This window comes from Lethenteron reissneri, chromosome 37 (assembly GCF_015708825.2).
Source record: "Lethenteron reissneri isolate LAM-NWPU_2019-01 chromosome 37, ASM1570882v1, whole genome shotgun sequence".
Classification (NCBI taxonomy): domain Eukaryota; kingdom Metazoa; phylum Chordata; class Hyperoartia; order Petromyzontiformes; family Petromyzontidae; genus Lethenteron; species Lethenteron reissneri.
The window spans coordinates 9,046,236-9,074,107 of record NC_083815.1 but is presented as its reverse complement, the minus strand read 5'-3'; the positions used below and the strand labels follow the sequence as shown (position 1 = coordinate 9,074,107).

General features: G+C 45.4%; 1 protein-coding gene across 3 annotated transcripts in view; it reads left to right on the top strand.

Moving 5' to 3' along the window:
* LOC133351544 (USP6 N-terminal-like protein) overlaps positions 1-27,872 on the top strand; it is a 63,411-nt gene that overhangs the window by 3,587 nt on the left and 31,952 nt on the right. For all 3 annotated transcript variants that reach the window (XM_061566847.1, XM_061566846.1, XM_061566848.1), the window contains exon 2: positions 6,314-6,414. In XM_061566847.1, the coding sequence (XP_061422831.1) occupies positions 6,411-6,414 (4 nt within the window). In that variant the 5' untranslated portion in view covers positions 6,314-6,410. The remainder of the gene's footprint in view (positions 1-6,313; positions 6,415-27,872) is intronic.

Sequence of the window (27,872 nt, the reverse complement as noted above, 5' to 3'; positions counted from 1 at the left end):
GGCCTCATAAATATCAGACCTTTTGCGTGTTTAAATTCGCACGCGATAGATTTTGATGCATGGAAGAGAATTGTGCTGGATGGACACAGATTAGAAAAATAAAAAATATATTTTTAAATGGAGTCGGTTTTATGCTGGCTGCCAGTTGCCTTGAGAAACGCCACTGCGTTTTTGAAATTCTTCGAGCTGAAAAAACTGTAAAGAGGGGCTCAGCATAACGTGCTATACCTTGTGTTCTAAACACCATTATTCAATTTGTAATTCAGTTATTTTATTTTAAAAGTGGGTGCAAATCCATTTAGCCCAGAAAGTATTTTGCAAGCGAGACCTGGGTAACGTAAACACATCGAAACAGCAACGGTCTAGTGTAACAAATAAAAACGCGGAGTCAAAACATAAACAACAAACATCGTTGCTGGGTAAATGTGGGTATAAACTGTTTAACCGCAACTCCTGAGCACAGGCCTAAAATGTTTAATGGCAAGTGGCCGACAACGAAAAGTGCCAATTATCGTAGATAATAGGGCTGGTGCTCGGAGGATAGTAATGTTTGCGAGGAATGCATTGACCTGGTTTCATGCCAAACTGTGGATAATTGGAGAATGTTGTTCATCTCAGCGGTATATCCTTAGGTAGTTCAGAGCACTGTGTGACATGATTGGCTATCCATAACGTTGGAGAATAATTGAACGTTTTTGGCCACAGACATCATTTTTTGTGGTTCAATTATAGCTTTTGATAATATAACTAGGATGTTATTGGATTATAAATCATAGGTTTACGATGTTGCACGATGCACTTTCATGTCTTAAAAAGTCTGCTGTTCTTGCTGACTAATCTCTGAAATTTCATCTGCGAAGACAAGTAAATGGTTTGTAAACCTGTGGGCGTTGATTCTATCTGCAATGTACAATGTTTCTTCACCGCTTTGTAAAGGATAGCTGTTCTTAGCTATGTTTAGCTCATTTGGGATTATATTCTCAGCATTATGTAATTATCCATCTAATTAGGGAACAAAAAAAGTACTAAACCACGTTACGCCTTGGCAGCTTGGTTCGCTGTTAGGAATAGTGTATACCATTGTGTTCTCAAAATAATCTTCATAGTCTTTGACTTAGCTGGAAGAGATAACCCCAATGAGTCTCCAAACTCCTTTACAGGAGTGCTGTATGGCAAGGTCTTTATTTAGTGTTTGAGTGAGCTAACACACAAATTGTGACAAGTCAGGAACACACTTGTTGTACTTGCACTCACAGCCCTCTTACAGCCCAGCAGTGTTGAGTCTTACACCACATGATCCTTGCATGATCTACCAACCTTGATTTCAAAAACACTTGATTCTAGGTTTACTGCATATAAAACAAGTTAAGTGTGTATGTCTCTGCTCAAACGCGCTATTCTGGGCCAATGCTTACCTCTGTTGGCGGCCCGGAGCTAGGAATGGAAGTTCCACATTTCCTTGGCGGGGGTCAGTCTCTCCATCGAATTACCGCCACAGTGAAAACACTCTTAGCCTTGTGGATGTGTGGAAGAATCCTAATTCTCATTTCTACATGTTACAATTGTTCCTGATATCAACACGATTATACGAGGGTGAATTTGGGTAATAGGATGCATTTTCCACCAACTGCTTTTCCACTCTTATCCGTGAAAGACCTGTAGAATAGAAGGAATTTAGCTCTTCCGAGGGACCTCTCTCTTCCTAGCGTTGTTCCCGCTGTGGCGCAGGGTCCGCTTTTCGGCATTGTCTTCTCCATTTGGCTCGGTACAGGGCATCTTCGGGGGATGTGTTGACCGTCTTCATGTCTTCCTTTATTCGATCCATCCATCGCTTCTTCGGACGTCCGCGTGGACGGCGGCCCTCTGGCTCAATACGCACGGCAGTCTTGGCCACTGATGACTCTTCACTTCGCATCACATGGCCGTACCACCGAAGCCTTGCCTCAAGCATCTTGTCCGCAATGGGGGCCGCACCAAGTCGCTTCCGAACGTCTTCGTTCATGACACGATCCCATCGAGTGAGTCCGACCATTTATGCGTAACTTGCAGGTAGATGAAGCCGCACAATAGGATGTCTGTTGCCACTTCATGGGCCACGTCCCTTATCCATGAAAACTGCTGAAAATAGGAAGAATCCATCCGAGGTTCATCGGTTTTTTAATGTTATTACTGTATTGGGGCCACGGATAGTAGGAGTATGGAGGAGTTTCACTGTATTCACTTACCCGCCCACAAAAGTGACACTCATTTTACCAACCCTGGGGGTATTATAATTATTATTGGGCTGTGTTGACTTCCAACCATAATTTGAATTCTCAACCTTCTGATTTGTGATTCGAGCCACTCTAACCTCCCCAAAATACAAACGTCAAAGACAGTGCAATGTTCGGTTCACTTGTGGTGTGGGGAAACCCTTTGCTCCTCTATTCCTTTCTGTAAGAATTTTTGACATTATTTGGATGTGCTGCCAAAGGTTCACAATGCCGGCGCTATGCTCACGCATGCCGATGTCAACCCATGGCACATGTTTACGCAAAGGGGCTGTTGTGGTTGTGTGGTGGTATGGCACCAAGTTACAGCATGAGCATCACGTACACTATTTAATGTATCCACATTACCATATATGTAAATTGCTGCTTGTATTCGCAACATTTCTGTCTGCTTTCTAAGTGACAACCCACAAGCTAAAGCTTGTGAGGTGCTGTATACCCGTTAGTGTGTTTCTTAGCACACTTAATTGCGCAAGTGGTATTTTAATTAACTTTTTTAGTGCAGCACTGAAAGTGATCTCACACATGCGAGTTGTTTTCAAACGCTTTATCCATGCAATAACACTGTCGTACATTATGGAGCCATAGTTAAGAAGGCATTGTGCATGTCGTATGTGTGGTTTACCACCCGTTATGTCATATCACAGTGGTAACTAATGTGCTTGGGTTTTGTCACATTGCTGTGGCTGCTAGTTCGCCAAAACAAAATGCAGAAATGCCAATGGGCGGGTGGGTGGCTCAGAGGACCCTTAACACCTCCGATCACTGAGCCCAGCACCATTGAGTTCTTAGTTTCGAATATAACCAGGTTCTCAAGAGTAGCGAGCTGGTGGATCAGCCCAGTCACCAATGACCGCACAAAATAGTCAACAGTATTATTAAGTTATTTTTTTCTCTCGTTTCGTTGAGAATATATCCTTTTTGTTCTGAATATTTTGAGCTCTGATGATGAGAAACATTTTGGTATGACTGCCATGAAATTCACACACCTCTGTAGTACGGTCTGTAAGAAGGTGCATCACCTAGTGGGTCAAACAGGCATTTGAAGTGCTCTCAGGAGTAGCTCTGTAATATCAACTTCCAGAAGCCGTTCTGTAACATGGGGTGATGTTCCACGTTCTTGCAGAGATATGAATGGAGTTTATTCATGTCGGTGTCACGATGCTGATTTGCACATTTGAAATATAAATCACAGGAGAAAAAGACAAAACCATTAAGAGTCTTGAAACTCACTTAAGTATTTTCTCTAGGCATAAAAAAAATATGGCGTTATTATGACTACTATTATTATTAAAAGGGTTCACTTAGTAAAAATGTTACGTTACTTTTATGTAAGCTGACTAAAATTATTTAAGTGTTGAAACATAATCATTTAGAGATTTGCCTTCCCAATATGGAATGTTCTGACTGCCTTGCAAACACTCAACGCACCACACAGTAAGTCATATTTTACCCACTACTTGAAAGGTCCCCGTGACATTGACTTACACTCATCGTGTCCACACTTTGGCATGGTTACACGTCACTTGGAATGTCCGGGCCTCAAAGGGGCCCAAACTAAAGCATTCTTAACGAATCTTCATCCAGCACCACTAACCGTTATCTGCACAGGAGAGCTAAATCGGCTCAAGCCTCTCCTGTAAATAACGTCACTTCTGTGTGGCCACCCCCCGCTGATTCCTTTGCTTTTGCGTGGCACCCCCTGTGAAAACAGATGCTGCCCCATGCACCGGTGATGTGCTCGTGTAGGCTCTTCTTCTCTATCCTCATCTTTCCTGAGCCTTTGGTCACATTTTTTACATTCCTTTTCCATCCCTGTTCTCTGATTTCCCATTCTCTTTTCTCTTCGCTTTCCCATTGTTTCCCCCCACCCCATACATGATATCTTTAACTCTACCCCCCCCCCCTTCCCGTGGTGTGCCACTGGTAAGAAGTTGCTAATTTGAGTAAATTCACAAGGAAGAGCAAAACATGCCAATCTTGGTGTGTGACCCAGAATGGAATAAGCCTAGATTTGAAGCTTTCGTGACTGCAAGGATTCATATTCTTAGGTTTTTTCGGTAAAGTCACGTAGGTAAAACATAAAAAATTAATAAAAGTAAAATAAAATAAAAATCACGACGTTTCGGAGGCAACCGAAACGTCGTGATTTTTATTTTATTTATACTTTTATAAATTTTTATGTTTTATCTACGTGACTTTACCGAAAAAACCTAAGAATATGGAATAAGCCTGTAGAGATTACTGTGTTTGACTCCTTCCACAATTACAAATCTTTCTCCTCCCCCAGCAATTTAATTGAGTGTCAAAATTAAATTAACGAATCGTCTTGACTAGTCCAGCTCCTCCACGGCCTCACCACATCTCTTACAATCAAACTTAAAATAATTTGGTCGTAAAAGGCCACGGTGTTGGACGTACAGGGACGGAACGTTTTCCACCCACGCTGGCGATGGCGATGGTGCATTCATTGTGTTGCGCGTGCCTCGCACTTCTTACTATTTCGATAGATAAATAGAATTTTGTAAAACTATCCATAATTAATATTGATTTGAAGCTTTCGTGACTGCAGGAATCCATACTCTTTGATACCTACGTGAATTTACCGAAAGAACCAAAGAGTATCCATAAGTACCTTAAATCTGGCATCCAATGTGGTTTATTATGGTTATTTTAAAATGTTTACCGTAACTGCCTAATTTCTGGCAGTGCCCATGACCAATAGAAGTGCAGCACATAAAGATTAGCCCTCCCTCCATACCCCTCCTTGTGCCACAATCAAATGAATTGTCACGATTCATGGCCATGATTTTAATACATTGTAAGTTATCTTTCGTCGTTTTTGTGCCGTCATTTGTGCCACCTGTCCCATTTGTTCTGCCTATTGTTTGTATTGTCCGTCTCATGTATTGTAGTTTATGTACTGTCACTCAACACGTCCACTGTGACCTTTGTACCTTTTGTCACGATTTTTTTCTGCTTCATTCATTTCAATAATCTGTCTAAAGTAGAGTTTGCATAAAATTCACAAGATTCGGCAATAATCGATCCGTGTGCGTACGATTTGATGCATCGCATGTAGCTGGTATGAAAATCGAAATTTTAATCGCCGAATCGATCAATCGTGACGTGCCGAATATTATAACCACGCATGGAATGGTGCAATGTGCTGGCATGACTGCAGACCAATGCACAGCATGTGTAGCAGCTGCTCACCTGTATGTGCAGCACAGCGCGTTCTTGTATAAACTTATATCAATAAGCTGCACATGGGGCGCATTAGCCGTGGAGCGTGCCATTTCATGCGGGGTGGGGGAACGCCGATCGGTATGGCACCACTTTGCTTGTATAGCGACAGACCCAAGTGGAAACACATTCAGGTTGATATCGGAGCCCGATGTTTTGCGTTATGTGGTTTTTAAAATGGTTTTATGCACTTTTGAGACTATGCTAAGCATTTGCTTGTGTGCCTGTGTGTGTTTATGTGTGTGGGTGCGTGCGGAGAGGTATTGTAGTGGTTAGCACACGATGCTACTAAACCTGCGACCTGAGTTCGATTTCTGGCCATCGCCAACTTCACCCCTAGGTTGACTCCCCCATATATGAGGACTGGATGTGGCATGTAAACTTCGCCACTAGGGAGACAAAGGCGGCTGGGTGTGGTGCTGGCTACCCACCCCCTCCGGCCTTAATCGGTGCTCGCTAACAGCAGTATCCCCAATAGTCTATGAAGGTTATACGGGGATTTTTGAATTAGTTTGTTTGTCAGTGTCATTGTTTGAATGTGGCCTCAAAGTGCACTTCACCTGGAACAAGAGCTGTGGTGACATCCTCTGTGGTGGCTGTTGTTGAATGTGTATCTTTGACTGCAAATAAGTGTGCCTGTGAGTGTGTGAATGCTTGTGCATACGTGCGTCATCGTGTGTGCTTGTGTGCGCATGTACATGACTTGTGGAAGTTATCCCTTATTACACCGGCATGCACGTCTCCCTGGGTCACGATTCCGAGCCACTCACATGACGACTTCCTCTCCCTTTGCACAGGACATGCGACCGGGACATGATTCTCTGTCGAGGATGCTCAGTGTCGGATGCATGAGCGCGCACAGCTGCACCGGGCCGACTGGACCAGTCCACAAGCATGAGTGAGTCCCGTCACATATTTGACAGCCCTGCACCACAGACAGACCTACAGTGCACACCTAGAGTACAGATGAACCAACAGTAGAGGCAGACTTAAAGTGGCTTCTATGTGGAGTTGTGAATGCCATGCTTGCCCTGGAGCACATCTGTGACATGGACCTAGAGGCTGTTGCGCTATGATCTTCTGGCTATGCATTGGCAAGTCCGTGTGTGAAGACCAAAACGAGCTGATCAATTGATTGCTGGTAGTGGAGTAAGACGTGGGTACTGGAGGTGTAATGAGTTGTTGTGAGTCAGGATCACGGTTTGATCCAAGATGCAAGAGTCTCTTTTCTTTGAGTTTGTGTTGAATGTATCGGCCACTCTTGGCTGCAGGGGTCGTATGTATGTATGTATGTTGAACTTCTTTCGAACCATATGTTGTCAACCGTGCTAATCAGAGGTGCGGTTCATGCGAACCCGTGACATGCCACATGTATGAATGTAAAACCATCGAGTCTCCCGCGCGCAATTTGTTTGATGCTTGTGTCGTGAGCGTATGAATCGTTAATGTGTTTCTCGATGCATCGTTATAACATGAGTGGGTGTCCCATGATATTGGTTTGTTTGCTGTGGCTTGAGTTTTGTGTACCCTCGGATAGTCATTACTTTGTTTCTAATACAGTACAGTTTTTTTGTTGTTTGCATAGTGTCTAAATGCAACTTGCATCTCAGGACACACATGTAAAGAATTCTGTGCATATTTATTTTAGAGAGTGAGAGAGAGATAGCCAGTCATGGGCAGAGGAAAACACAATGTGTTGAGCCTGGTCATGCTCAGGGGCTGGGGGAGTCTTAATGTAAAATAAAACCATTAGCACATCATCATCCTGACTTCTGAAAGTGGCATTGATTACTTGTTAATTAAATTTTTCAAAATGTAATTTTAGAAATGGGTTACAGTGGTTTTTCTCATCCATATTTCCACCGTTTTTTTTTTACGGTCAGCTTGGAGGTCACGGGGGTGTGGTTTGAGCACAGCGTTATGCATTGGCCTAAAACGCACGGTGGCTAAACGACCCAGCCGCCAACACTCGCCCATCAAACCCTCCGTACATGTGCCCGTGTGTGCGTGCATGGGTATGCGAAGGCGGCCGGGCTTGGTGTTGGCCACTCACCCCCTCCTGTCCCGTGCGGGTCTTCATAGGCGCTCGCGAACGGCACTTGCCCCCACAGTCTGTTAAGGCTACACGGGGGTCTTTGTCTTTTTTCTTGTATGAGTGGGTGAGTGCGGTTATGCGCTTGCTGTAATACTTGAGTAAACGCCACTTGTGCATGTGAATGCGTCTTTGTGTGCCAATGTGCCACACGCTTGTGCGCTTGTTTGTATTTGTTGGTGCGTGTGCGCGTGCGTGTGGCTATGAGTGAGTGTGTGCATGCGTGAGACTATGGGTCCGATTCCCAGACATGGAACATGTCGCCCTGGAAGTGAGTGATACCTCACCCTGCAATGGCAATTCCCGAAGTTAACTCGGCCTTGATATGAGTGTTTGACGAGGTGTTCGAGCACCAGCACCGCAAAGACAAAGCTGGCTGGATTTGATGCTTGTTGAAAGGTTATGCAACCAACCTTTGGCTTCTACTTATTTATAACTCTCATTCAATTTATTTAAAGGAAGATACAACCCAAAACAACTTTGAGATTTTGTCCTGTAGATACTTAGGCTGCGTGACTTGGGCTGTCCAACATGAGTTTGAAGCTTAATTCGTGAGATAAACAAAGCTGCAACTCATGTCGGACAGGCAGAAACACAGCCTGAGTGTGCATCTACAAGGTAAAAAGACCAAATGTAGTTTTTGGCCTCTATGTTCCTTTATTTCATTGCCTTGACCATATTGAGTTTGGCTAATTTCCAAAGCCTCCATTCGTTATGCACGTATGCAGAGCTGGTTGAATCTTGAAGGATTTTTTTTTGTTTTTACACTGGTAAGTTGTAAGAGCACATGCCCTTTCAGTAAAAATCTACCTTGGGTTTTAGGTGGGCGGGTGGCCTTTGGGTTGCGGGTGGCTCACTCTTCGTGGGTTCTGAGCGATCTCCCTGAATGGTGAATGCATTTCTCCGTGCCTGTTATTGCAGGTGTGTTTAAAGTTCCACATAGCGACCCGCATTCTGTACATACCGGTAAATACGATATTTTTGTTTAGCTGCAGTTTAAAAAAAAAACAACTCGTAGTGCCGCTATAGAATAAAATAAATGCATTCATTTAATGTGATTTAGCAAAAGGTAACACTTCATTTTGGGCAACTCGATGGACTTTTTTTTTCAGCACCGTTCCCAGTGAGTAAATTTACGCACGCTTTTTTTTTACTCTCTTGAACTCCGTCCCTAAGAGTGGGCCGTTATGTGCCGGTGGTAACCATAAAAAGGCACGGAAATGGAAAATGCAACTCGCTTGACTCCGTGAACCTGAAACAGTGAATCTTGATAGGTTTGCATCCTGCTAAACAGATTAACAAAGGACGGGAATTAAAGAAGCGCGGGGTTGGCTGTGGTTGACAAAAGGCGCTTGCGCCCTCGTCAGCACTGAACCAGCATCCCTGAGATGATTCTGGGTTAAATGCCGAGGAATCGCTCGGATCTAAGTCTCATTAAATGGTGCCCGTTCACTCGGCAATGACTGCAGGTTTTTTCGATTAATTGCTAAAGGTGTACCCTGGGTGTGGATTAAGAGGCCAACGAAAGCGACTTCAAAAATAGTCAGTTGATATCATCATCCAGGGCTGATATCGTACAACAAGGTGGTCCGCTGCTAGCTTCACGAGTTCCAAACATATAAACACGTTTACTTCTCTTGACACAATTCCCAGTCGAGTGATTGGAATATAATTGGGAGGAAACAAGCACTTTCTGCTTGTCATTTTTTTTCAGTATGAGTAAACACGTGTTACGTGCCTTTTGGGAGTAGTTTGTTTTATGATGAACATCACTTTCGTCGCGTTGATCACATATGTGCACTGATTTCCACCCACACATCTCTAATAACGCCACCACAAACACAACCCTGTTGGCTTTCGTAAGCAAAACAAAGCGCTTGATTGCACAACTTATTAAGTCGTATAACGTTTCAGGCGCACACATGGGCACCTACACTCATTAATGTCAATATTGGCAGATGGCAGATGGGGGAGCAGGCCAAAACACAACGCTAGAAAACCCATGTTGAAAAAAATAGATCAGTGGGGTAGGGTGAAGAGAGGTCGGTGTGGACTGGTGTGTGCCATCTCATTTTGTATGTGCACCCGCTCACATAGCATATCTGCATGCCCATCTCATTGTTATTATATCAATGACAGGCCAATTAAAGGAATCGTTTCAGAGAATTAATTAACATTTCGAAGTCCACGCTACTGGTATAATTATCCGCTGTCCCATGGCACATGGATTTACAATTTACAAAAAATTCCTCGTTCACTTATGAGGATGTGAAGGCAAACTGAAAATGCGAGTATTGATTTAATGATGTCCTTGCCTCCTTTTCATAGTCATCATATTTTTTAAGTCTTTCCTTTATTTCTCTCTCTTTGCTTTCAGTTTTCTTAAAGATAATCACCGCTGACCATGACTGCATCCCAGTTATCTGCTGGGTAGTGTTCTTGTTTAACTGCTTGGGAAATTGAGTTGTTTGAGCACTCTAGCAAGCAGGAGGAAATCGGACTAAACTACGCATACACCCAAACTGCACATACACACGGCTGTGTGTACTGCCTTTAATTGGTTACGGTAAGGTGACGGATCAAATTTACAATATAATTAAATTTGGTCATATATACATAGGGTTCAAATATGACTGCATCTCCAATTACTACACAGAAACGGTGGGCATGTCTATTTTACAGAGAGAGGCGGTCGGCAATATGCAGAAGGGTACAAAAGGAAAGGTCTTGTGCCTGGACTTAAACGTAGGCATGGAGTTGACAGCACGGATGGCTGGGGGAAGGGAGTTCCAGGTTTATGGGAGCAGAAGAAGAGCGAGCGATTTCCCACTGAGCAAAGGCTGACTTGCGGCTTCAACAGAAAGCCTTGGATGCTGGAGTTGAGAGTGCGTAGAGGGGAGCAGAGTGCAGTGCGTAAGACTCGCACGAATCATGTCGTTCGTGACATAACGCAGCCGAAGTTAAATTGCTTAGGTTTGTCATTGAAAGCGGTACAATAAAAATGTACAAGTGTTTTATTCGGTCAGTATCTAAATGGATTCAATCACAGGTCGACTCGAATTTAGATTCAAATCGAGGCTCTCAATGGTTGCCAGCCCAGTGCTGGGACATGACCGTTGTGAGTCTGCAGAGACCCACCCAGGAGAGACACACCCAGCCCCTGTGCCTATAACCCAGGGCTTCAACGCCGTCGGCTCTCGTTTCTTTCCCGGCCACTAACCGAGTGGCTCCTCCAGCAGATGACTCCATCTCTACTTAATCCACCAACCGCCACCCTCCAGGCTTGCACCACAACATAGCACGGTCAACACAAATGTCACACGGTCTGCCTGGCCCTTTCCCTTATAGTAGGGCGTTTGTGCCAGTGTTTATGTGTACCGCGGGCTGGCGCGTTGGCTGTGGTTGAGTAGCTGCGAATTCTTTCCATATCAAATCAGCGGGGGCGCGCAAGGAATCCGCGCACCCTCGTCGTAACGCGACGTGTTGGCACGTTCGGCTGGATTGTTTTTTTTAAATTCAGTTTTGTTTTGCTGCTGCAGTGTTTCATTGCCCGGTCAGGTGGCGCGTTGGCTGAGGACGTGACTCCAAAATAGGACGGTCGGGAGTTCAAATCACAGCCAGGGGAGTGGAGAAGTCGTTTGCCACAATGCTGGACGCAACCACACACACATATAGAGCGGAATAAAACAATCTCCCATGTAGCCTTATGTTTTTTTGGGGCAGTTTCTGTAATCGAGCACTCGTTAAGGCCAGCATGGTACGGTAGGGGTTGGTCGTGGCCATCACTGCTCATATGCAAATGAAGACAAATATCTCGAATGTTGTCTACACAGGATGTTGGGGGTGGCCAGCGCTCCGCCCAGCTGCCTTTGTCTCTTCAATGCTGATGTTTACACACTGTCAACTCATTTATGGCTGAGGCAACCTCGGGGAGCTTTAGGACTGGTTCAGATAGGCGTCACTGGTGTTGGCCGCGAAGGGGATTCGAACTCACCGGGTCGGCACACTAACCGCCGATGCTCTACCGGTACCCACAAAGACAAAGATCCCCCATGTAGACTTAACAGACTGTTGGGACAAGTGCTATTCGCGAGCACCTATGCAGGCTGGCACAGTACACGAGGGGATGGGTGGCCCACACTACACCCGGCCGCCTTTGTCTCCCGAGTGGCGATGTTTACACACCACACCAGGTACTCATTTGAGGCTGAGTCGCTCTCGGGGAGGCCCAGGACCGGTTCAGATAATCGCCACTGGTGTTAGCCATGAGTGGGAATCGAACCCGGGTCGCCAGGTTCGTAGCGCAGCACGCTAACCACTACACTACCGCTCCCCCCAAACACTCTTACACACACATATGCACGGTCACACACGTGCACACACGTGCACACACGTGCACACACGTGCACACACGTGCACACACGTGCACAAACGCATGCACACACATGCAAAGACTCACCACCTTTGAAGTCCTCTTTTCTGCCTTCTCCCCACTGAGCTTGCCAAGGGTGCAAATCAAAGCCTGATGCAAAACAAGAAACAATCTCAAAGAGCACCCGCTTAGGAATCTTAAGGGGCAAGGCAGGGTTTCAGATCTTTAAAGCATAATAATTTAATCTTAGGTTTGTTGGAGAGCTAATCAATTAGTATCCAGCAATCGAACTCCGCATACATTTTAATGGTACGATATTTTCGTCTCGCCTAGATTTGCGGAGTTATATTGACTTAGGGGAATTGTCCAACACTGCCTGTGCCAAACCAAGGCTCCTCACGTTCCCATGCCCTCCAGCGTTTGCTTTTCACTCTGCCTGTTGTTTCCATGGCTCCCTCTTATAGCCAGCGTCACGCTTTCCCAAGCAAGTCACAGGCAAATTAGGTCAGAGCGTCTGCCGAAATTGAGTTGCGTTCGTCATTATGGTCTGCCCACCACCATTACTTCCCTTGGTCGCTCTAGTGCTGCCCGAGAGGTGGACGTCTTGGTAAAGGGTGTTGTTGAATCTGGGATTGTGTTTCCACGCATTTGCCTAAAAACAAATAATCCTTACCAAAATGTCTCTGTGCGCAGACAGCCGATATGAGTGGTGGAGATTGCACATTCTCGTATTGGCTCCTGTTATGAACTCAGAAGGGATAATGAGCCAGGTTGAGTCACAAACCGTACCTCTCCATAACAAAAGCTCACCCTCTTAAGCCTCACCTTACCATATGAATTAAAAAGTGTGCTGTACTTGGCCCTTCCCCCCTCTCCAACCATTATATAAACGGAGTGGTGGCTCCTGCAATCTCTCATTTGCTTGATGCGGCTGTCGTGGCTGTGGCGGTTCCACCTGAAGACGGAAGCTTGTGTTGCCTCCGAAACGTCGTGATTTTTATTTTATTTTACTTTTATTAATTTTAATGTTTTACCTACTGTGACTTTACCGAAAAAACCTAAGAATATAATGAGCCAGGTCGACCACCCTCCCAAAAGAATCTTAACTTTGTGACCTTCCAGTTGCGAGTGCGGCGTTCCACCCACAGCACCACGCGGCTGGAGTTAGAACAAAGAGAGTAAATGTTGGGAAAAGAAAACCAAGTTGATCGCTCCCCGTGTGTCACCGTGCCCCTGCTTCAAATGAGCCTTTGAGCGAATAGCCTGCGTTGTTGCATTGTCGCAACCAAAAGCATGGGCAACCAATTATCTATATAAAATGTACAGCCCATTATCAATTCACTGCTGGATGAAGGCTTCCCCAATCCCCATGCCGGTTGTGTTTTTTTTGCCATACTTTACCGTCTTAGTACTGATCGGTGAAGGTGGGGGACCCAAGACCGGCATGGATATCACTTGCCAATGATGTTAGGCGTGGCTGGGAATTGAACTTGGGTTGCTGGGATCGTAGCGTAGCACGCGAACGACTGCACCACTAGGATAAACTATAAAATACTGTAATTGTACCAGGTAAGGTCCACTGAGCTATATAGCTCTTTTTTCAGACGCTATCTGGCCACAAATGATAGCTCAACGAAGTGGCTTATCCAGTGGAAATGTATTGTAGCCAATTACTCTAAACGCATGTTGATTCTAAATGTGGATGGAAAATCGGAGGACCCGGAGAAAATTCCACACGACCACGGAGAGAATGCGCAAACGCCAAATGTACAAACATCAGGGTCAGGATTGAACCCACGGCCTCCTGTATACCAGGCAAGGTATTAAACATCTCGCCACCTTGGGAAATTGTTTGCCAGGGTGTAATGTCACCGCTGAAAGGCTGCGGCAGTGGCAGGGTGGCTCAGGGAGTCTTAACGATGTCATAGCACTGAGTCCTGAGTTCGAATCTACAGACACGTGATTAAACTGGGTTCTCAAGTGAAATGAGTTGATGGTCTCAGCCCGGTCATGATTTACTGTGCATAAAAAACACCATTGTTTGAAATTTGGATATATATGTCTGTGTGTGTGAGGAACAGCAGTGCAGTGGTTAGTGCACTGCAAAAAAAGCACGTGGTTACCTGACTTCCATTCCCGCTCATCGGCAACATCATCGACGAATATCTGGACCTGTTTTATACGCGCTCGAGGTCAAACATCAGCACTGTGAAGACAGGCCTTCTAGGTGTGGCGGTGGACAAACTACCCACTTGTGCTCTGTGCCAGCCTTCCTAGGTGCTTGGGAACAGCACTTGCCTCATCTGTATGGCAGTCCTTTATATTCGTGTGTGTGTGTGGGTTTGCAATTGTGTGTGTGTGGTCGACTTAGCCTTAAAATGACAACCTGGTGCAATGCGTATTTAACATCAGCACTCGGGAGACAAAGGTGGCCGGGTATGGGGCTGGCCACCCAACCCAACGTGTGTCGTGCTGGCTTTCATAGGTGCTGCTCGCTAACAGCACTTGCCCCAACAGTCGGTTAAGGCTATACGGGGGATCTTCATCTTTGTTTTGTACAATGTGGTGTGGTGTGGTGAGGCTGCCCACCGCCGTCGTTTTAATATTCCGTGGTGACGCACAGTACACCCTGACCGTCGATTTTCCTGTGGCAGGGGATGGAAAAGCTGAGCTGCGAAATGTTAACATTTCGGGTGGCTTTCTCGCTTGTATGTGATGTGTGTATGGCTGTTAATTAATTTTATAATGTTGTATTCAAGGAATCGTTTCCGGAGGAAGTGTTTTTTTTAAGTACAGTAGCCCTCGTTACAGAAGTTTAGCTTAAAAAACGAATTCTCTACCTCTCCAGTACGTTTCCTCGTTTGTGGATTTCTGTATAAACTGAATTAGTACTTAAGGTTTGACAAAGTACAGCTGCAGCACCATGATCACATTACTCAAGAATACAGCTGTGCTTTCCTTAATCTGATGTCGTTACAGCTGCTGTTAGGGGAACTAAACGAAGCGCACACGAACACTTAAACAACTGCCGCCATTCGCCACTTGGTGACAGTGATGGCTCCAAGGGTGCCTGTGCGATGCGAGGTTTCGGAGTAGGCCATAGCGTGCCAGCGTCATGGTCCAAATTTGACAGAAATTACCCTCGAATCACTAGACGCAATCATTACCTCATGGTGCAAACATTCGGCAGGGCCCTTCTGAAAAACAGTCAAGAGGCTCAGTGAGGTTTTCCTAGGTAAACGTGCGTAATAATCACTATAATTTACTAAAGTGCACCGCTGCCTTGAGTTGTTGTTGTTATTCATGTTGTGATGGCATTGCGAGGGTGTTAAGGTTGTCAGAGAACGTTCATCCCAAGATACACGGAGGCTTGAACTGACACTTAAAATGATAAATATGTGATGCCTTTTTTACCAAATGCATTTCTTTAAGTTGTAAATATTATACTGATAAAAAGTAACCAATGAAAATAAATATATTTTCTACGACTAATAGCTGGCTCAGTATATTATAATTCATTAGCAATGACATACTTTTATGTAGATTCTCATTAATGGTGAAACAGTACACATTTGCCATATTGGTGAACAATTTGAGTTATTTTAGCATTTTCATTGCAGTACCTCACAACTGGCTGCTATGCTTATCTGCATTATAGGACACTTGAGTTGTTAGTCTGTGAATTATTCTGTAGGTCACAGCTTTAAATGACACTTTCAGAACTTTCATTTCTCCACGATACTTCCATTTCTCTAATGTTTTGAGATGGGCGTTGGGAATATTTCGTATAATAATGAAAAGTCCAAGAAATGTGGGAACAAGTGTGGTGGATTCAACTGAGTCGCAGACGTACTCTTTGGAGGCAACACATTTATTAACACCAACACACGGGGTAACTGCCCCTTTACCAGATAGCAACCTATGGTGGTGGACCACCAGGCTAACTACACTGCGAGTAGCTACAATGGACAGGACCCCAGCTTGGGTCCAGGTCCACGTGTTGGTCACTCTTCTGGGACGTAGAACGTAGATTCTTCAGGATAACAACAGCAGCCGGTCCCACTGGGGGACCCAGCTTGTATATCCCGTGGCGGGGCCCGCTCCGCCCCTGGCCACGACCACCTTCGAGAACCCCCGAGCGGGTTCCCGAGCCTGACACGTGATCACTCCAGCCCCCCTTTGGGGGTCCCCGCGTAGACAGCTCTGGTCACGTGTCCTCTGGGGTCAACCAGAGTGCCATGGCCCCTTGCAACCCCGTTCCGTGGCCTGCACTCTCGCACCCTATCCTGTAGGGGCTGGCACTGCACGCAGAGCGTGGTGCCATCCGTCAATGTCAGTCATTGCTCCCGAGCCCTGCTAGGGCCGGTACTGCATCCACCTTCAGTGGTGTCTGCGATGAACATCGCACGCCGTGCCTCTCCTAGGTCCGCTTCACACAGTGACATCAAACGATGTCACTACACAAGTATGGAGTCTTTGGGGAAGCGGGGTTGGTGTGCAGCTGAAACTGTGAAATATCACTGGCATTATTAGCGTTACAGTCTTGAAACATGTAAACTTTTGCAAGTTCCATTGGAGCCAACCAAATGTTATACATCATAGAGTCTGGCAGCTGCGTGGATTGTCGAATGGTGCTTTTGTGGCTATGCCCTTGACGCAAAAAAGTATTCGTGCCAAGTGCGTTTTGCGGAGGTGGAAATATAAGGGTGTGTGCGACTGCGACGTGTGAAGGAGGGCACGCCACAAGAAATGTCCTTGTTGTTCTTCCGAAAGACTTCTTACGCTTGGTGTATTGTATCTCGGAGCCACACAAGAATGACGTAAAGGGCAATTGCGTAACATTGGGTCCTCGTCTGCCCTGCCATTAGCGTGACTTCAACTTGGGGAAAACAAGTGCGTTTCGCTGGAGTTGGCACCATCGGATGGGATGGCGTGTCAACCTTTTCTTTTTTCCCAACTCGCTTGAATTGACATTGATGGAAGGAGCTCGGGCAGTGGGCTGAATGTAAAAAAGCGAAAGTCTTGTATCAACAACAAGTGCACAAGTAATATTAAGAAATAGATACACGTTTTCGCTCGTAATTTGTTCGGAGTGAGTCATTGTTAAAGCTGCGTGAAACATCTTCTGGGGTTGTATCGCGAAACACAACCACGCATAGGAAGTATGTTTGAGTGAAAGCTTTCTTATATGCACTGTGGCAGAAAATAATTTTTATCGCAGGTTTTGGTCCCCAATTCTCCCCCCCTCTCCCCCTGCAACACTGGCCCCCTCTCTGCCAGTCCCCAGGGTGACATGGGGGGGGCGTTGAGCAGATTGGTGAAGCAGCTGGCGCGCTGACTGCCACTCGTCATGAAGCCAGCGCTTTGGGGCGACGACGCGTGGCCGATCGCGCACGGAGACACCGCCACGCGTGCGGGACACACACACACACTTACGGGCAGGGCTTTGAGGTGGCCAGTAGGCAGCGAGTACAGTCAGTTGTTTTTTTGTGACCGTTTGTTAAATGACGTCCGCTTTTCCGCGTGGATTTTCTCTGGGCACTCGGTTTTCCTCCCATGCACATAAAAATACCCAATAAGGATTTAGCCAGTTTAACACGTAGGCTTTCGCGACCAATATCATCCATAATACAGGTTTTTGGTGTATTGTACCTCGGATCCACACAAGTATGACGTAAAGGGTAATTGTGTAACATTGGGTCCTCGTCTGCCCTGCCTTTAGCGTGGCTTCAACTTGGGGAAAGCGAGTGCATTGAGTAGGAGTTGGAACGATCGTATTATGAAGGAAATGGCCAAAATCCCAAAGTAAGATGCGCCTAAAGAGTATTGAACACAGTGAGGTTTAAATGAAAAATGCAGTTTTTGTTTTGTCTGGTGCTTGGATAACAAAATAATGGTTACATTTGTTCCTTTATGCATCCCCTGACCAAGAGAGAGCTACGTTAAGAAAAACCAAACACTTTTGCAGCTGCCACCGCATTCACTTTCAGTGGCTGTGGCAAGGATTGCCTCTCAAGAATTGGCCTACGAAGTCATTCTAGACACTGCAAACCCCACAGCTGACCTCGTAAGGTGCAAAAGAATTGTCTCACGAGACCCATTGGCCCTTTATATGCATCCCCTGCAAAATGGATGTTTTTTTGTCTTTTATTTTTGCTATTCCTGCTCTGCTCATGCACCACGGATCTCCCTTATGAAATAGCCGGGCAACTGGCTAAACGGCATCATCCGTGTAACATATATAAAATAAGGCTCAACTTGAAATTCACTCTGTTGCAAATGCATTGCATGATATAATTTCATCCCGAATAAATTGTTCTTAGTTTGATGTCACGAGTCAGAGCTGCGCTGGGGCTCATCTCCTCTGACAACCCTGAGCGAGTGCTAGAAATTCCACGTTCCTGTGCCATGGTTTAGTTCACCATTATGCGGATTAAATGGCCATAGCCGAATTGCATGAACACAAGACATACGTATTAAACACACACACACACACCCCCCTGAGAGAAATTGAAAGTAGCCCTTTGTGATATGGAAATTGTAGCATGAGAGGGAAGCTGTTATCGTGAGTTGCTGTGCCTTAATCATTGAGCGCTGTATGCACGTAAGCCACCCACCCCACAGGGCTGGCAACCTGTAGGTCACGGAGAAACTTATCCGGCGCGTTCAACGCAGCTGCAGCGAAAGCGGAACCCATTCCCGTGTTGAGTAACTTGCCCATATGTGCTGCAACGTTTTTACTGCTCGCCCAATATTTGAAAATGGCTGAAAGCGGAAGGGTTATAACAGTGGTCAAGAATTGAAAAAGATTTCGTCCAAATCGTATTGAAGTTGAACCTATGACTAATATCACCCAAAATGCGCCCGAACTCAGAAGATAAGCAGATAACATGGATAGTGCTTGGATGGGCAACCACCATGCATAGCAGGTGTCTTAGACTGCTGTGGGGCTATGTCGAGAGAAGTAGGGGGCAGTGCAGCGACACAAATGGCACTGTACGTGTGCTGGAGACATTCCCATCGATAAGCTAATTTCGCGACGTGACGCTTATCAGTACAATCAGGGTAACATTGGTGGAAAATTATCGTTTCTGCAGTTGTTTTTTATTAGACGGGGCAGCCTTGCAGTGAGCGTTGGCCCCACGGCCACCTGCCCGAGGGAGTATTGTGCTCAACGTGACGAGGAGATGACCAGGACATTAACCATGCGAACTGAGGAAGGCGTACGCCTGAAAGCGGCACGAATCCCCCGTTTCCTGTCGCAGTTAATCACAAAGTACTTGAGCCCTTAATCTTATCGTCTCCCTCCCTAATCAGCCGCCACGTAAAGCTCCCGTGAGCATCCATCACCGTTGCGGTCCTTCCCCCCCATGTCCGTCTCCCATCAAGGGTTTCGCTCAGGATGCTCGCCAAATGCGCTTGTCGGAATCGGAATCTTTATCAGAAGCTTTATTGAGACTGGTGGAGGAGTCCGATGATCTTATGGAAGCCCTTTTTCACCGATGTCCAGTGTGGGCGGGTCGGCAAGTCACAACAGCAAACAAAACAAAAAAACGAAGTGCAAAATAGAGGAAATGGTAAGCGAGTCACTAAATAAAATTAAATACAGGGACTCTACTTACAAACGAGTTCGGTTCAAGAGGTCTCTTCGTAAGTCCAACTTTACTCCTGTCGATTCCAAACATGTTGTACGGCGTGTACACTAAACACGGGGAATGGCTTTAAAAGTTTTATAATCTCCTGTAGATGTAGATGCCACTGGTTCTTCACGTTCTGCAGATGTAGATGCCACTGGTTCTTCACGTTCTGCAGATGTAGATGCCACCACCGCCATCTGTTGTGCGGTGGTTGAATTAACGACTCTCGTTCCAAACAGGCAACTGGACATACGGACAGGTTTGTTTGTATCTCTGAAAGTTCCTAAGTCGCAAGTTTGTAAGTTCAGGAGTCCCTGTACGAAATTAATGTATCACTCATATATAAAAGTCCGATTTATCAAGCTTTTGGGAAATGTAGCAAAAACAACAACAAAATGGTCCCAGACCACACCAAGATAACAGCACACAGTCGTAGTCCCTCAATAAAACGGCACATTAACATTGAACTGTCGATACGCAGGTTTTAGCCTCATGGTGAAAAATCTGGTTGTCATAACACACAACTCCCGCTGATATCCATGCTGGGGACGCCTCGCCATGCCCCGAGTGCTGCAGGGTTTATTGGGATCGTTGGACCACCCCGAATCTTATGTTTGTCAACGAACATTTGGATGGCACCAACATTTGGAGAATTTTCAGATTAATTTTGTCCCGTACTTTGTGAGACTTCACCATGCCTAAACAATCCGGAATGTACCCTGTCTTATCAGATATCAGTTGCTAAGCAGGATTTTAAGCCTGGATACTATTTTGATGGATGATACGCATGTGTAACAGGTGTTATAGGCTGTGGCGGTATGTCGTTGGGCAGCAGGCCAGTGCATAAAAGTCTGTTGTACTTCATTACTACAATGTCTCTGCTCTCCGCCGTCACCAACCCGTACTGACCAGAGTGGTGAAGTATGCTCAAACAACCCAAATGGCCTACAAGGCGTCATCGGTGGGCCTTCATCCAGCGGTAGTTTTGATCAAGGCCTGTACGTGTTTATTCAGCCAGTCGGCCCCTCCCTGTGGTCAATGAAAGGAGTTTCCACTTTCTGAGAAGTCGTTCGTGGTTTTTCTGTGGAGAGACTAGGCCAACACCATTAGGAATGTGGAATTTCCACCACTGGGCCCAAGGCGGCCAGTTGAGATATGAGTGCCATCCCGCCCTCGTTTGAGCACGGTGGCATTTGGACGTTTTAATCTGCAGCACGGATGTAGCAGCTGTTTCTCATGTTTAATCTGCTCTTGGAATGAATGTTACCCTTCCCTATTGCCTGCCGTTTTTAATTACTTAGCACATGTTTACATTCCGCCTTAGTTTGTTTTGCTCTCTCATGCGAGCATTTTGAGATGGCGAATATCCTCAACACTCCAGTGAGCAACAAGTGTGTGTGTGTTGAGGATGCTCTTGCAAACCCCGCCGTGAAACACAGGCCACGGCGCGTCTCTGCCGTGCGCCGTGGAGGACTTCACCAGGGCTAGACTGGACCAAATCGTCCTCGTCATCATCATGTGCCCCATACGGGACAAACCGAGGTGTGCGGTGGCCACGCACGCGTGAATAAAAAGAAAACGCGTGAAAACTCGCGACTCCAGCTGCAGCTGAAGACTAGATAGATAATGGGGCTCATCCCACTGTAGCTTGGAAGCTATCAGTAATTATTTGTTGATTATCTAAAAAAATGCTCAATTGGAATATACACAGCAATCATCGCCTCCCTAATGCATAAAACTTGGCAGGATTTTTTTGAAAAAGGGTCATGAGACTGACTCGGTGAGCCTTTCCTGGGTAAACAGGCATAATAATTATAATAAATAACATAATTTGTCTTGAGAATAGGTTTTCCCCTTGTTTCTGGCAACAAAACAGGATAATTTGTCTTGTCACAGTGGTGTACATGGAGTATACAGCACATGTATACACCACGCGCAGTATATACACGTGTGTTGTGTTTCTGAATATTTAAATTTGACCACCTTTTTCATGAACCTCGTGGTTGACAGCAGAGGGCAGTGCGGTAACAACTATTGGTGGACTGTACCTCTGCTCCTAAGTCTAAGCACCATATTTAATGGGACTTTTTTGCCAGTATCAAAGTATGAAAAATAAGGTTTTATCCTTTATAGCAAAAAAAAACCTGCATTAACTCCACGTACTTGTGGTGAACATGCAAACAAACATGCTCTGATAATTATGGGCATTGTTTTTGAAATTGATTGGCCTCTACACCAGCACTAACAGAGTGTTTCTAAACCTGCTTTATATTCTTGGTTCTTTCGGTAAAGTCACGTAGAAGGGAAACAATAAAATAATACAAAATATTAAACAATAAAATAATAAAAATATAAAACAATATTGTGAGAATTTTTTTATATTTGTATTGTTTCCCTTCTACGTGACTTTACCGAAAGAACCAAGAATATGAATCCCTGCAGTCACGAAAGCTTTAAATCAAAACACCTGCTTTATTGCCAGAAAGGGTAAAACATCTTTGCTTTTTAAATCCTTTATATTAAGTTCGCTTGCGTGCTTGCTTGCTTGCTTACGACCGTGCAAACCTTTCGGTCGTTTTTTAACCCACTTCCCGTGATCCAATCGAGCTGACATTTTGCACACAGACTCGTTGTGCGAGACAATGTTCGTGAAAATTTTTTTCCAAATTTTTACACTGTTTAGGGAAAACAAATTAAATATTTAATTACCAATTGCTTAATGCTGGCAGACAATCATCTGACCCATAGGTGGCAGCCATCTCAAGCCAGAGGACGAGAGGACTCTAGCCGCCACGCATATAAAGGATTTATAGTGAAAAACTTTGTTTTTACGGGTTATACTTATTAAATCCTTTATATTAAGTTCGCTTGCTTGCTTACGACCGTGCAAATCTTTCGGTCGTTTTTTAACCCACTTCCCGTGATCCAATCGAGCTGACATTTTCCACACAGACTCGTTGTGCGTGACAATTAATGTTCGTGAAATTTTCCCCCCAAAATTTTACACTTTTTAGGACAAAAATATTATATTTAATTACCAATTGCTTAATGGTGCAATGCAATTATCTGACCCATAGGTGGCAGCCATCTCAAGCCAGAGGACTAGAGGACTCTAGCCGCCACGCATATAAAGGATTTATAGTGAAAAACTTTGTTTTTACGGGTTATACTTGTTTTCCATTATAAGCACCCTGTCGTGCCAACCCGCACTGACCAAGCGTGATCAAGTCTGGTCATCACCCACGCAGTGTGGGAAGGCCTTGATCCTGCAGTAGGTTAACACAAGGGCTGTACATTTGCTGTTGGTAATTAACTCTGCTGTTGTCACAGTGGCATATACAGTTTGTATGTATGTTTGTTGAACTTATTGTGCACCGTATGTAGTCAACCGTGCTTGCCGAATGTGGAGGTGGAAGGACAACAAACTAAACACCAAAAGCATTTCTAAAGAAATGAGTTTTTATATAATTGGTTCTTTCGGTAAAGTCACGTAGAAGGGAAAGAATAAAATAATAAAAATGTTAAACAATAAAATTCTCACGACGTTTCGATTGCAACACAAGCAATCAATATCAGGTGTGAAAACTACAGCAAGAAAATTGAAAAAAGTGGCGGTTTTTTATTGTCTCCCTTCTACGTGACTTTACCGAAAGAACCAAGAATATGAATCCATGCAGTTACGAAAGCTTTTAATAAAAAAATGAGTTTTCAATTTAGATTTAAAAGTGCATTGCTCCAGTGGCTTCCTAATGTCGGAAGGAAGATCGTTCCAGACGGCCGCAGAAGTGCATCTAAAGCGCGCGTTGAACTACCTATCTTTGTTCGATGGTTAGGCAAAGTACGCGCGTGTTTACCATATTTATATATATTTATGTTGTCTTATTTGTATTTTTATGTTTATATTTACTGAGCAGCAGTGGCCACCTCTCTCTTAGCAAAACGAAGGCAAGTTTTGAATGTAAACTGCTTTCTCAGCTACTAACATTTGAGTTTATGTAAACTTTAGTTGACTGGAATTTAACATTGGACAACTCTCTTTAGCCTTGGTTTTCTACCAAATATATCTTATGCAGCTCTTTGGAGGCTGGGTTGGTGGCCACACTTTGTGTGTGGGACTGCCAGTCTGCAGGGATATTTGGGTGCTTGTAGACATGAGTACAAGCAAGTCGGTATCTGGTTTACCTGGGTAGATTGATTGAGTGTTATCCCCTCGCGTGCTTGCCTTTCCTCAGTACTCCTCTCAAATTTTTATTTCGATTTAAAGCTTTCGTGACTGCAGGGATTCATCTTCTTGGTTCTTTCGGTAAAGTCACGTAGAAGGGAAGTAATAAAATAATAAAAATAAAACATAATAAAATAATTCTCAAGACGTTTCGGCCACAACGCAAGCAGCCGTCTTCAGGTGAAGACCAGGTCTGTCGGGGAGACAGCGTCTGATCTGGTCTTTACCTGAGGACGGCTGCTTGCATTGTGGCCGAAACGTCGTGAGAATTATTTTATTATGTTTTATTTTTATTATTTTATCACTTCCCTTCTACGTGACTTTACCGAAAGAACCAAGAAGATACTCCTCTCAAATTTAGAAAACCGGTTAAGGAATCCAAGCATCCTAAGCACAGGAGGCTCCTGAAAAAGAGTCTTGGGTCTCGGGGTGAGGCTTTCGTTTGCTAAATGTTCATCATCAGTCCTGATGCATCCACTGCTGGATAAATGCCTCACCAATCCATCGCCATCCCTGATGAACCTGTGATGCAACAGTCCACCAAGCACCTGAATGTGAGTTGCTTTAATGGCTCCATCTCCCTGGTGTAACTGCCTTTTGGACACATTCCAAACCTTGGCTGCCACTCCTTGGGCCCAAGTTGACTTATGTACTTACACTTCCCTAACAGTTGGATAAATACTTTGTGCTTGTGGTTAAAAAGACACTATGGCATACCGTTATTTTTTCCAAATTTAATTTATCATTGGTTCAGGGAAATATATTTGAAGGCTCTTGACAGACAGTGTGTTCTCTTTATTGCATTCTTTAAGAGATGATTATGTTTCAAATTGAAAGCCTTCCAGGCACCTTTCACCCGTTCTGTCTGACACACTTCAATCCTCCGCTCACGATTCCCTCCCAGGACGTGCCTCCTTGTCGAAGCTGACAGCTGAATTCCCCTAAGCAATTCTCGCAGGAAGCATTGAAGATTGTATCCAGACTAAACAAACACTGGCCCATTGCAGGGGTTAGCGGGTGCGTGCGTGTGTGTGCACACGGTAGTGGCGAGCGGTAGTGTGGCGGTTAGCCCCGCTGAGCTACGAATCCGGCAACCCGAGTTCTATACCCGCTCACGGCCAAGATCAGTGACGATTATCTGAACCGGTCCTGGGCCTCCTTGAGGTCGACTCAGCATCAAATGAGTACCTGGTGCAGTATATAAATATCGCCGCTGGGGAGACAAAGGCGGCCGGGCGTGGTGCTGGCCACCCACCCCCTCGTGCACCGAGCTGGCTTTCATAGGTGCTCGCGAACAGCACTTGCCCCAACATTCTGTTTAAGGCTATTCGGGGGATCTGTGTCTGTTTGTGTGCATGTGTAACTGTTTTTACTCTTACAGTTTGTGTGGTTATGCTTTTGTGTGTGGCTACGTGTGGTGATGGCCACACCACACCCCCCCCCCCGTGCACCGCGCCTGCCTTAATCGGTAATTGACGACATAACTTTCTCCAACCATCTTGTTTATTCTTAATGGGGGATCTTCGTCTTTGTTTTGTGTATTTCTGAGAGCGTGTGCGTACGGGGAGCAGTGGTGTCGTGGTTACCGCTCTTCGCTATGAGCCCTATGGCTAACATCAGTGACGAGTGGTATCTGAATCTGTCCTGAGGCTTCTTTAGGTTGATTCAGCATAAATAAAAACCCATCTTAAGCATCAGCACCACGGTACTGGCCATGCAACTTATTGCGTGCCTACTGGCTGTATTAGGTTATCGCCCAACAACAAATAGTTTAACTTTGTGCTTGTAAAGCTCAAGGGGATATTGTTTTTTTGTGTGGAGGAACTAGTCGTACAGTTTCGTGTTTCACACATTCAGCTGCAATCTTGATAACCCAGGTTCATTTCCTGGCTGTTCACGTACCCTCACCAGTCGTACATGGTATCTGAATTTGGCCCTTGCCTCTCCTAGGTTGACTCGGAGCAAAATGAGTACCTGGTGCAGTGTGTGTGAATGTCAGAAGATGGGAGACCAAGGCTGGCAAGCTACAATCCTAAATTCACCACTTCCTCATGTGCGTTTTGTGTTTTGTCTGTCGTCCTTCCCTCGCACCTCCGATTAGCACGTTTGGCTATGTACAGTGCGAAAGAAGTTTGACATACATACATACTGTTGTCCTCAATAGGTGCTCGCGAAAATACTCTTTTTCTCACGGTCTGTACAGCTAAATGGAAGATGTTAATCGTCTTTCTCTCTGTACTGATGAGAGCGCACGCTAGGAGCCCCTGTAACCGTGCGATTGCATCTGCTACCCACTCCGCAGGCTTCTATCTCCCAGCATCGCATTCCTCCGTCTCACCGTATGTCTCAAACAAAAGTTGACGTCTGTACGTGGCCCTTAGTACAGCAGCATTGGGGCAACAGTCGTGTCTGTGGTGACAGTTATGGGAAGACTGCTCTTGGGTTAACGGCAAAACGTGCACATTTAATAGACGTATCTCGGAGGGTTTTTTTTTTTGTGTCAGCGTGTCCCACCAAGTGTTATTCATTGTACCTCATTTATCAAGCCCTTACAGATAATGTAAGAAGATGAGCTCAGGTTGAGGCTCTGGCCAGGATTTGAACGTTAAGCTGCCCGAATGCGAGTCCAATATTAAAATGACAACACCACCCTTAAAGCAAACAACAGTAATATAAGTACAGGTTCAGAAAGGTACGTTCCATTATTAACGAATCGTAATGAGGCAGTAGTTTGAACTGTGTGGTTGAAATATTGTCAACGTATTACTCGTGTATTTGTGCTTTTTTCTTCAGTTGAAAAACTCGAGTGACGTTCAGCAGCACATAACAGGAGAAGTTGAAACCTTCACACCCGAGATGTTGACATCCACCCGGGACGTTCTTGAATCTGATGTGTCCCGTTAATTCCATGGGGCATTTGGGGATGTTTAGAGAGATAAAATAACTCGGTGGATAAAATCTTCACGACCGAGTGGTCCATGTGTGGGGTACAGTGGGGAGCGGTGGTGTAGCGGTCACCGCGCTGCGCTATGAACACAACGAGCCAAGTTTGATTCCCGCTCACGGCCAACACCGTTGATGATTATCTTAACCGGTCCTGGGCCTCCCCTAGGTTGACTGAGCCTCAAATAAGTACCTGGTATGGTGTGTATACATCACCATTGGGGAGACAAAGGCTGTCGGTTGTGGTGCTGGCCACCCACCCCCTCGTGTACCGTTCCAGCTTTCATAGGTCCTCGCTAACAGCACTTGCCCCAACGGTGTGTAAAGGCTATACGGGGGATCTTTGTCTTTGGGGTACAGTGCCGCATTGGTTAGGACACTTCGCTATGAACCCGGCGACCCGAGTTCCATTCTCGTTCACGGTCAACATCGGTGGCGAATACTTGAACCAGTCCTGGGCCTCCCCAGGGTGACTCTGGGTTAAATGTTTACCTGGTGCGGTGTGTAAATATCAGCCCTGGAGAGACAAAGGTGGCTGGGCGTGGTGCTGGCCACCCCACCCCCTCATGTGCCATGCTTGCCTTAAAAAGTGCTCACTAACAGCACTTGCCCCAACAGCCTTTGTATAGTTTTATCAACTAAACTCATAATGCTGCCTAATCATAATTATACAGCCATGGATGATGTCTTCATGAACACCCTGAGGGTGGAGGAGTGGTGCAGGAGTGGATCGCTTACTGCTCTACGAACCCAGCGACCAAAGTTCGATTCCCGGCTTCAGGCTAACGTCAGCGCCGAGTGATATGTGAACCGGTGCTGTGCCCCCGCCGCCCTTCCAACTCGCTCCGAGCAGCGTGGCGGAGTGTGCTCAAACAACTCCCATGATCGGCATGGTGTGGCAAGGCCTTCATCCACCAGTGGATTGTCAAAAGACTGCAATATTTTTTTTCGTGTGACTTTTTGTACCTTTCTTCTACTTTCCACTCCTTTTGTTTTTTTTTATTATTTGTTGTGACTGACCCCCGTGCCTCTACGGGACATCTGTGATAACGAGCTTGATAGCTCATCGGATTCTTCCTCCGGTCTAAAT